This window comes from Clarias gariepinus, chromosome 10 (assembly GCF_024256425.1).
Source record: "Clarias gariepinus isolate MV-2021 ecotype Netherlands chromosome 10, CGAR_prim_01v2, whole genome shotgun sequence".
NCBI lineage: Eukaryota > Metazoa > Chordata > Actinopteri > Siluriformes > Clariidae > Clarias > Clarias gariepinus.
Window position 1 is genome coordinate 21291034 of NC_071109.1, and position 12258 is coordinate 21303291.

Below are 12258 nucleotides of genomic sequence, written 5' to 3' on the forward strand. Positions count from 1 at the left end.
TCATTAAGCACATAACTGAATGCTGGGTTCTAATTTACAAGAGTAAATTTCCTTAGGTTGTACAACCATGAAACAAAGAAAGCAAGATTTAACAAACTTTAAACAACAAAAAGTAATGTGGCTGAAACAGTTGCTTCAGTGTCCTCGTATTGATCCTGAAACTGAGTTAGTGTCTGTGTATAGTTTTGTGTCCATATGGAAATCCTCTTGGATTATTGGCTCTCTAATCAATGTTTTCTCCTCATTTTTACCTCCCTCTGTCTTTATCCTAATGCCTAATGTTGCTGAAAAGATTCCAGATCAACTGCAACCCTGACCAAGATGGATGGATGGATGAATGGATGAACAGCATGTGAATAAGATTTTCAACAGGGTTTCTCATTAAATTGACATTATTGTTGTATGTGTGTGTGTATATATATATATATATATATATATATATATATATACACACACACATACACACACACACACATCTATATATATATATATATATATATATATAAAAAATTAATGAGACTCAAATGAAATTACTTTAAAGCAATCACTGCACAGAACTGAGCACAATGTCATTTACTGCTGTTTTTTTAGCAGCCTTGATGTAAGCGGTCTTCTCTGTCGCCATGAGTGAGTCATGCTGGCATTGCTTCCACTCTGTTTAACTAAATCTGTAAGCCATGCCTGAAGATTTGGAGAGCAAGAGAGAAAGAAAGAGAGAGAGTCTGATGTACACTACCAGTCAAAAGTGTGGACACACCAGATTTTTATTTCTTTTTACATTGTAAAACTATTCTGAAAGTATCCAAAATATGCAAAAACCTCCTTTAAACAGTTAATAATGAGATCTGTCTGCTACCTATGTTCTGTAAAGCCTTCATAACGGCTCTAATCTGGGGTGCTGTGGTGATTATTAAAGACCCCTGTTCTAAAATGTAGAACAATAAATCAAAACACATGACTGGTACTGTATATAATAAATACAGATGTAAACAAACAGATAGACATACAGCCGGGACACAATCACTCCCAGACATGCCACACCAAACTCCTATCAACAGTGTGGTAAAGACTATTTGCTCCCAATGACAGCTATATTCCAATTAGAAATAGGTTAAACACTGATATGAATCTGGATCACTGAGGTAGCAGAAAACCATATGACTATCCTGCATGACACCAGCTGTCTAAAAGATTGCAAAACATCATGTGTTTGCAAAAGCTAAAAAGAACTGAAAGAACATGCTGACCTGAAAGTGCTTCAAAACACTTGAATTCAAACTCATTCTAATTCTCATTTCATTCAAGAAACCTCAGTCATAAGTTACATACATATTGCTAGAGCGAAACACAATACTGTATGTCTTTACTAGATTGAGGCGAAGTGGTCTCACTGGTAAAGCAGCTCTTAATTTCCATTACAATATTTTAACTAATTTCTTACAATAAACACAAGCACAAAAGATTCTAGAAGTGAATTCACATCCAAGTACCCTGGGCCAGGAGGAACCCCTGACCTGCATAATATAGTGTTTCCCCTTCTCCATAAAACTGGGAACGCACTTTGCTATGAGCTAAGAAAACACTAAAAAAAATGCAGGGCAAAGGCACCTCCAGGACCAGCGTTGGGAAACACTGGCCTTTAAAGCATGACTAAATCAGTATAAGACTATTTATTTTATGGCAACATGGTAACATGGACTCAGTATGTACACGTGTTTAAGGGCATGAGGCAATTCATAAAATAAATACTGTATAAGAAAAATTGTGTTCTGAATTATTAAAAGCCTTTTCGTCTTTAATGTTGTGTAGGATCTGATCCATCAGAAAAAATAACAGATTTTTCAATGTATTTTTGTAATAATAATAATAAATTTATAGTTGTTTTTTATGTTATTATTGTTCTTGTTTAAAAAAAAAAATCTTTCCTGTTTCTTTGTTGTGTGTGTGCGTGTGGCAGGGGGTTCCTTTGGATCTCTACATCTCATCAAAGTTACCTCACTTACAATCACTTCTAGCTTACCTTCAGTGATGGACTTGATGGGAGAGGAAAGAGAACACAAGAGCAGCTCACTAAAAAAATCTTTTTAGTTCATCTCATTTTAAATCACACAGGAATTTCCCCTCCATGTCCTCATTTGTAATAGCTACACTGGTGTAACACACATCAAATCTGCTATATCTCTCAGGCTGACATACAGAACAGAATTCTGTTTTCTTACAATCCTACAAAAACTGCCATGGGAAATCATATTTTCTGTTAAACAGTGGGTGTCATTGTCAGAATCGAAGGTTGCCATTTTTTTTCCTTTAAATATGCATAAATATATTACGTTCATAATATGCGTATGGTAAATGAGGGTGTGTTTGATAAAAAGTTGTAGCATGTAGTAGTGAAGAAGGGCTGAATAAGCTAAACTGTATGCTTAATAATGTCTTTTGTACACTGCATTTTCTCTTCCTGGTAATCAAACTTCTTACAATATACATCGAGGATTACAAAAAAAGATACGTTTTCCTGTGTTGTCACTGTTGACCTCCTGTTATAAAATTAAGGCATTTAAAACTTTTTGTAATTTAAATAGAAATGAACCTCTTATTTAAAAAACAAAACAAAACCACAAACAAGTATACATCACAGGATCAATAACTAGTTGTCATAATAAGGCTACAAAACTAGATTACTGGCACCACTGTACAAATACATGTAGTAAATGAAGTACTATTTTCACATTAAATGTGTATTTAACTATACTAATGTGTATCAACTATAACACTCACAATAATATACAGTAACAGTTTATTGATGGAGGAATAATTTAACTTTATAGCTTTTTATATAATTACTGCGTTTGCTGCTGCTTTGGTAGCTTACTATTATCATATACATTTTTTGTTTCCATATTGCCCACCAATTATACCCATCTAAATGAATAATAAAGTTTTTGTCCAAGTATGAAGCATAATAAATACAAATGCTCTTTTTCTATAATACAGGAGACGATTGTGCAACGAAACAAAGTCTACATGTTCTAACATAGAGTCATCGTACTGCTTAACTCTTCAGCTCAACAGAGCTCTGTGGCTGATAAGGCTTAAACGAATGCCCAGTAGTGTTCTCTCTTTATATATATAACCATGAAGCATGTGTAAGCCAGCTCAAGACAATAATCATTAAAGCTCAGTGTTTCAGCAACCACAATGTTGCAGGGCCAAAAAGTTCTAACTACTGAAGTATACTTAAAACTAAATGTTTACTTAGTAGCATTATTAGCATCACTTCATCTGATGAACAGTGTCAGTGTCAATAACTAGTGCTATAACATGCATAATGACTAGTACTTTTAATAACCAGCCAGTATTTTGCTACTAATGACCAGTACATCCAGTGACCAGTTTTCCAGTAACCAGAACTCCCAATAATCGTACCAGACCGTTTGATGCTACTAAAAGCCAGTACTTTATTGCTTATGAAAAGTACTTTGATGCATATTTTTTTTTACCCCTTCTGCAGTCTTATATAAATTTTATATTTAATAAATATATTAATTATACATTATTTAAGTATATAAATATAAAATTTCAGTATACAATTACACTTCAAACAATTGTATGTAATTTATAGGTATTTTTTAATTTAATTATATTTTGCTGTATCTTTTGTAAATCTGTAAATTGGTATGTTGCATGTTTATTTTAAAAAATATTCCAAAGTTATTCCAAAATGTTTATTTCAAATTTAGTTTTTAATGAAAATTCTATCTTTATTTGTATTATTCTATTGCAACTTTTCTTTTATTGTAGTAAAATCTTTCCATTCTATCCTATCTTACTATTTTATGTCACAGTCAGTCATATAAGTATTACACAGCATATTATACAGTGGTTGTGCAAGTTATTTTGTCAGTACTTCTGCTCAACTGCATATTTGTTAACAAAAAAAAATTGTGACAAAAATGTTTTGACAAAGGACCAATTGTGTTACACAGTCAAACTGTACGATAACACATGAATAGGATATTAGTAGTGTGATAAAAGACTTGAAAAAGCAAATCTGTGTTTAACTAAAAAAAACATAAGTGTTTTTTCCAAGTACTGCATCAGAACTATGTGGGTTCAGGAACAAAATGTTTTATGTTTCTGTTTTCAACAACCTAAAGCAATGTTGTTAAATTTCCAGCCTATGTGCTGTGTTCCTCAATCACTGATTTTAAATAATACAGGGCCTGACCTTGGAGCAATGCAGGGCTTTGTGAGATGTCACAAATACAAATAGGGAACTTCAAAACATGCTCAGAGAGTTTTTATGAGGTATACATCAGTGCACGAATGGAGAAATGAGGAGAAAAGGCAAAAGTGAAAAGGCCTCTAGGAGTAGTCTGTGTTAGCTAGTGATGATTCACATACTCTTTGTCTTTTTCGCCACATTTGTAGTAACAGTTAATAAGACAATCACTATGATTCTTCTCACTTTAATGAAATCACTGTTATTTATAATTAAACATCCACTTCGGGAATTATATCGGTTTATAGAATGTAATCAATAGAAAATAGCTTTCACCATGAATATTGATAGTCTGTATTCCTACCAATGAATAAGCCTTTTTTGAATAATGCTTAATTATCGTTTGTTACATATTAAAGCAATTACATGATAATTGAATTAATGAAAGCATTGTAATAGAAAAGTGTGTATATAATTGTATACTATCTATTACTTGTATTTGTTTGTGTGCATTTTGTCATAAAACACAGGTACACAAAAACAGTGAGATAGTATGGTACTCCAAAAGGATTGCTCTATCTGGCAACTGCACTATCATAATGTGCAAGTTTGAGTTATGACTCAGGACTCTAATGTGAGTCTGTCTCTATAGCAAGTGTTTTTACTCTACGCATGCAGGAGCGAGTCATCAAATATGGAGCTCATAGGACAATAGACAGATGGTCTATTCCCAAAACCTTTCCAAACATTAAAAGTCTATGAACACAATCTCCCATGTGACACAGGTAAGTGTTTAACACTCTCAATGACAGAACAGCTTAAGTTGCCCACGTTAATCATATCAGGTTTACAGAGTTTACATAAAAATTAGTTGACACCTATTTCCCTGGCATTCAAGCTGCAGATAGATATGATTTTCTATATTTATACTTCAAAGGGAAGAATGACACTGCACATCAGGAATGATTCACATGACCTCTGCTTCAGGGATATTTGTTCAGTGTAATCAAATCTTTAAATCAAATCAAATGTTCAGTGTAATTAATAGTTAGTAATTAATAATATTAGAAATTTGCTGATGGAATTTTCCTGGTAGTAACACTCCAGTGCCAGATATTTTACAAACAAACTGACTAACATTATTAGAGTTGTTTGCATTCCTGTCATAATATGTCTACTCACCCTCTTTCAGGGCTTTGTCCACATTGTGCGACACCACTACTCGTCTGGTTTGTGCAGAGTCTAGAATCGGTACTGAAAACCGTCCCTGTGGAATACAAAAACAGACAGACATGGTTAAACACACAACCTATGAAAGACACATGGCAGAGAAAATTCACTGAAAGCAGAAACCATGAATTACAACCAATGCAAAACTAACTGCATTTAAAATAAACAAGCAGTCATCTTATATGGTAAAGGCGCACACATCCCTGACTGATCGGCCGCCGATCAAAATTAGATGGTAATTACTTCATTTACACTGATCAATTGTCTCTCAGTTGGAGTCAACAACTACATGAATATATTGTCGCCAGTCTGGGAATATTAACAAATCTCTTTAAAAAATGTCAAATTTAAAATATGCAAAGTTTTTCTAAAACTTTCAAAACCTTGTGAGGGAATGTGTGCCAAAAACTTTAACGCAACAAACACTTTTTTCCACTTAAGAACAACGTACTGTAAATAATTTGAGTATGAAAAGTTATCTGCAAAGGCAGGAGCTAAAGCTTTTAAGTCAACCCTCACCCAACCACTGGAAGGAGAAGCCACCAAAAAGCTCAAGTCTCTTCTGCAGAGAGTAAAAAGCACAAAAACATTAGCCCAAAAATAATAATGAAGAGAAAAATAAAAAGCAGTTCCCAGCTCTTGGCTAAGGCAGCCCAGGTTTAACCATAATTGGCTTGGCAAATACAAAGTGATTGTCAAATTTCAGGTCTGTGTTTATTTAAATACTGTGTGTTTGGTGCTGAGTTTCAATTTGTTATTCACTGAAACAGCTTTGTTCTATGTGCAGCGTGTTATACCAAGTGAGTATAGTAGAACAGGCACATTTCAGATGAGCATTTCTGCATTTGTGAGAGCCCATTAATGATATTTAAAGAATGGAGCATTTTTACTGTTTAGTCATAGGTTATTCTGTTGGTTTCAGTTTCTTTATAATTTATAGGAAATACAGTAATAAGAGAATAAAATAGGTTGCATATTTTGGCTTCCAATTAATTTGGAGAAAATCTGATCCCTTTCGCTAGCATGAGCTCATGTGATTGGCTAGTGTTGCTATAATCGTTAAGTACAAACGTGCCACTGCTCCGCCCTGATCTCTCTAGGCTCCCAGCTAAGCATGGCTGTGGCATCACCTGGAATTAAACACATGATATTTGAATGATAGTGGGTTGTTGCTATTATTATTATTTAATATTTAGTGCATTAAAATAGTATGTTAAATAGAGTTTCTCATAACTGTACCACCACGCTTGAACATTTAACAAAGTGCTGACGCCTGTAATGTGCCTGTAAAATGTACGATTTTTTTATCTCCTAAATCAATTATCAAACTACACTAATATTTACCCCTACATCAACAGTATGGCCTATTATTTGTAGATTTATATCAGTCAGTCCAGAACTATAAAGTACTTCCATCCATTTATCTCAGCTTCAAGTGGGAACACTATAATAAGTGAAAAAGCTCAAGGTAGTTGAAAACTTATGACGGCCCTATAGATTATTTGCTCCTTACTTGTCAAATCTATAGCATGGAGTCAGAAGAACAAAGAGCTGTCTGAGTACAATGCAGCGTTACCATTAGAAACAACCTTGGTCAACCCTCGGTCGGGGATGTGTGCTCGTATAAAAAAAAAGAAGAGACTCAAATCATACCAGCTTGCCAGCTATAAGTATCACATTAGTGCTGGCTAGACTGTCTACACATTCACAGAGCTAGGGAGCTGGCAGTAACAACAATAATTTGTTGTTATTAATGTAGCTTATTGTGTGACCAATTTGATTACATATCAGAGTCCCTCCTTAAACACCTTGGCCACATCGTTAAAGATGCAATAACATCCCGATGTGGAGTAATATATTCAAGTGATGAAAATGCATTTACTAACCATAGGACATCTGTACCTATAAACAATGTGTCAGTACCTCTCCACCCAATCCATATATGGAAATGGATAGTTCAAGAACTACTGGATATCATTTGAAAAGTTGACCAGTCTCAGTACATTTAACGACACCGACATGATAGTGGCAACTTAGCAAATGGTGTATTGGTAAGAGTGTGTCAGACATCTTCAGCAATGAACTATACACTACACGTTCTACACATTCACTGACTCCAGTGTTTTGTGGACTCTTCTCAGCAGCACCATCCAAAAAACATTATTTACATTTAGGCATTTGGCAGACGCTATAATTCAGAGCGACTTACAAATGTCATTTAAAGTTTCCTTTATTGCATACTGGGTTACTAGGTTACTAAATATAAGTACAATAAGTCATTGGTATTCCAGATACACTCACACCAGTGGCAAAGAACAGGTCTTAAACTGTTCATGACAAAACACAAGATACGTTAGTGAATAAATATCTTAAAAGTGTACTTAGGGTTTTCATGGTAAAATGACCAATGAGTTCATATGCCAGGCTGGGTGGCACAGCAGGTATTGCTGCCTTGTATGCTAAATTACCTGAACCTGTTTCTGTTTTCTCTGGGCTCTTTATTTTCTTCCTGCAAAACTTTGATGCCAGTAGATGTTATTGGTAGACGCACTAACTTGTCTCTAAATGTAGAAGTGGTTATGCATGATACTCATAGATGGCTAGTTATTCTATCCAAGTGGTTCACACCCTGTTCTAGTTTACAGTGACCCTAACTAGGATAAACTAGTTACTGAAAATTAGTGAATGATTAAATAAAACTACAGAGTGGTTAGATATGGATGTGTATCTGCTTACCATCAATCTGTTGAATAAATCCTGCAGCTTGTGTGACTGCCTCTTGGAGGGATTAATTGGAATGTTCTTGGGTGGACTTTTCCTGACGATCGAGCCCAAACTGCCCAGCAGGAAGCAGAACAGGGCGAAAGAGATGTAAATGAAGATCTTGAGGAAAAACGAGGTTACAGTAAATCCCGCGTAGCCGGACTGAAAGAGCAGCGCGGCCGCAGCGATGCCCAGTGAGATCGCGGGCAGGAGGCGGCATGAGGGGCTGGGCATGGGGGCATCGCCAGTGCTGCTGCTGCTGCCATTAACATGCATGCTGCTGGAAATGACATGGCCTCACAGGCGTTAACAGGACAGACTTTATGCCCCTCGTGTTCGCCCGGCTTTCATTCATTAGCCACTTTGTACTTGCTTTTATGGATGAAGCTGCTACGTACAGGCTGGACCGCTACTTAACGCCTGAAACCCACAGAAAATGTACAGCTATCCATTTTGCTTCTCTCTGTGTCTCTGTGTGTATGTGTGTGTAAACACGGGTAAGCTACAAAGATTATACCCTAGCTCATTAACCTTAACGATTTGAAAACGCCAGCTGCAGCATTTATATGGTCTAATTATGGAGAATGTGCAAAGAAATATAACCTGAAGTAGTCAAAGCAGAGTATTAACCTAAAATGTCTACAAATAACAAGCCAAATAAACACCAAACAGACACCTATCAACTTTGCTTAGCTAATTAGGACACCGGTGTTTACGGAGCTAACGGCTAGTTTAATGATATTAATTCACATATCTGTGCGCGAGCGCTCAAGTTTCCAACCCGGCAAATGAAAAGCACAACACCCAGAGGGGGAAAAAACAATAAAATCATCGCATTCTGGATACGTGAAGTCCAGTATGAATAAATCCACAGCTGAAAGGGAAGAATTCCAAAATCATATCACAAACCGAACAGCGTTTGTTTAGGTTACGATGGTTTTCGTCACAACAGCCTTTCGGCAGAGGAAACGCGTCTCCATGGCACGTGACCCTTGTGGACCAATCAGCGATTAGCGCAAAACTGCGCACCCCACCTAATGGGTCAGTCAGTTAGTAGCGTTTCATGTGTTCAAATAAGCATGCGGAAGAAAAACGGTTCGGCTTGTAATGTTTGTGTAACTAAATCGGGACAAATCATGCACGGGGGAAAAAGAAAATGATAGTATTTATGGTTTATTTTAGGGATTTTAGGTTTCATCTTAGGGAATATTTTCATTTAATATTTCAAGTGTAGTTTTTGAAAAAATGGAAATGGCAAAAGATTTATACCCAGGGGAAATCTTTCCAGGTTTTGTATACTGTACATGCATTCCGGATTCTGTATGTTGTTGATGTTATATATATATACACACATGATAATATATATATATATATATATATATATATATCCCACAAAAAAGATGATGCTGACGACATAAGAAAGGCACCAGAACGCCCAGTGCAACACAGCCTGTCGCACACGGGGCTCAGCAAATAAAGACCCAGCTTTCAAACTCCCCAGATCCTAATCCAATCGAACACCCACCAGAAAATGCACCGGAAAAACATCTCTGATTCCCATTTCTCAGTGGCCCCACCCCTCAACCTACAGCCCCCAAAAGATCTGCGGCCAACATCCTGGTGACAGACATCACATGTCCATGGTTTCGTATTGGGATGTTTAGTTGTCATGTGTCCTCATATTTCTGGTTCTATAGTGTACCCGGAATAATCCATAATCACAATCCTTTTTAAGTGTATCCCTGTACATTTGTAGATTCAGTCTTATGTAGGAAAAGTCAGTTTAGTGCTAGTTCCTTTCCTTATAGGTAAAAACATAAAGTTTCCCTGTATTTTTGTCTGAAGCACCATCATGCATGAATTTAATTAATGATCAAACAATTGCATGCAAGTGAGTAAAAGAGAGGCCAGAGGGAGAGTGTGTTGCTAAATGACAACCAGAAAGTAACAGAAATTTTTCACACTTCTTAGTCTTTCAATCCTGGAATGTGTGAAAAATAATTTAATATTCGTGTGCTGCTATCAAGCCAACAAGGAAGAGGAGGGACCAGGACATGGCATAGAGTATTAAAAAAAATCTTCACACTACTGATCATTCAGTTCAGTAACATGGTGCCTACATAGTAATACACAATCCCTATTGGCCACAGCTTCATTTAGTTTAAGGAAAAGCAAACAGTGAAATCAGAAAGCAGACTGAACGCCTAATAATTAAATGTATGTATATACATAATATGTATGTATTACATACAACATAAAATAAAATATTGATTGTGTGCTACAATATCGGCTATAATTTATTCATTCATTTATTCATTTAATTATCTTTTACAGTATACTGCTTATCCTATACAGGGTCGTGGAGGGCCTTGAGCCTATCCCAGGAGACTTTGGACACAAGGCAGGGTCCATCACACAGCACACACACACACACTGTGGGAAATTTGGGAACGTCAGTTAGCCTAATCTGAATGTTTTTGGACTGTGGGAGGAGGTGGGACTCGACTGTAATATGTTCTTTTAATGTGTGTTCAGCTGGTCTAATAGACACTACCTTTACAACTATTGTAAATGGTCTTTGAGGTATCCAAAATGTGTCTGTAATTTTCCAGCTAAAATACAACTCTGATCATGCATTTAGGCAACAAGCAAGTTGTTTTAGTGCTGATCAGAAGGCCAGGGTTCGACTCCCAGCTAATGCTCAAACCCCAGCCGCTGGATGCAGTGGATTATCCCTCCAGCATTTCTGTCAAACAAAGTAGGATGGAAAGATGGAAGGGGAAAATATATGTAAGCGTAAATTCATGAGGGCATCCCTTAATATTTGGTAATATAAAAATAAAAAACACAATTAGTAGTGGAGAAGGCTAGGTCAGCCATAAGCAGTTGGCTGTTAACCACTAACACAGCCTTTCTTAAGATTTTTAATCTGCTCACTGGCACTGGCTAATCTAGCACTTCTTAATCATTTGAAGATTGCTAGGTTACGATTTGGGTAGCCACTAACTGCAAACAGCTAAGTCAGCCCTTCTTAGAGCTAAAGATCACTAGATCATCTTCAGCGGTTAGTCGATACCTGCTAACCACTAATGGCTAAACTAACTCTTTTTATGAGCTTAACAATGCTAGGTTACCTATTAACAGTGAGTTGCTACCTGCTAGCCTAACCTTATTTACAGTAATTCCTAAAAATAACACCCAGAGAATGGCAGAGCTAGGCAGAACGGAGCAGAGATGAGCATTGAGCCATGGGAGGATCTCATGGTATAAGAGGTCACTACAGGGCAAAATCTGATTTGCTTGAGACAAAGAACAAACAGCAGGAAATGTTTTTTACTCATGTTTTATGCATTCATAACAACCATAGACCCTTTCTTAAATGCCTAAAAAGTGAATTTTGCATAACACGTCTCCTTTAGTGTCTCCTTTCTTATATACATAAGAAATGTAATTAGTTCAAAGCAATTGTATGCAGTCAGTTTGAATAGAACAAGCAAAAACAGTACTACATACAGTAGGTGTTCAGGTTTATGGGTATTTGCGACATCTGCTGTTTAAATTGTGAACTTTAAAAAATTGCTTCTTTGTTGTAACTCCATGTGTAAGAATTTTTGCCCCTAAACATTGAGTTGTCATTGTGTTTGTATGCATACTTCACATTTATTAGCAGGTTGATCAGGCACACCACTAGGTACAGTATATTATAACGGCTTGTAGCATATATATTGCACCTAAACAGAGATCATAGTGGCATAGTAATATACTAAAATATTTACTACTAAACAAAGATTACGTTTCTTTTAGTAGTAAATATTACAACTATTTAAAAAACTATTCTTAATTCAGTTTTGTTTATTTATGTAACACTTTAATGACAGGCATTGTCGCAATTCAGTACTGAGATAAGTTTAAAAAATGAACAGATATGTAAATCTTATAATTATTAGTTTGTCCCTGACGGTGATGGTGGAAAGGAAAAACTCTCTGAGATGAAAGTAGAAAGAAACCTTGAGAAGAACCAGACTCAATTGGCAACCCATCCT

The 12258-nt window shown here is 36.1% G+C and overlaps 1 protein-coding gene across 1 annotated transcript in view; it reads right to left on the bottom strand.

The window, feature by feature from the left end:
- snx25 (sorting nexin 25) overlaps window positions 1-9159 on the bottom strand; it is a 51081-nt gene extending 41922 nt beyond the window's left edge. The window contains exons 1-2 of the mRNA XM_053505901.1: window positions 8189-9159; window positions 5405-5489 (exon numbers count right to left, since the gene is read on the bottom strand). Of these exons, the coding sequence (XP_053361876.1) occupies window positions 5405-5489; window positions 8189-8491 (388 nt within the window). The 5' untranslated portion in view covers window positions 8492-9159. The remainder of the gene's footprint in view (window positions 1-5404; window positions 5490-8188) is intronic.
- Between the last annotated feature and the right edge of the window lie 3099 nt (window positions 9160-12258).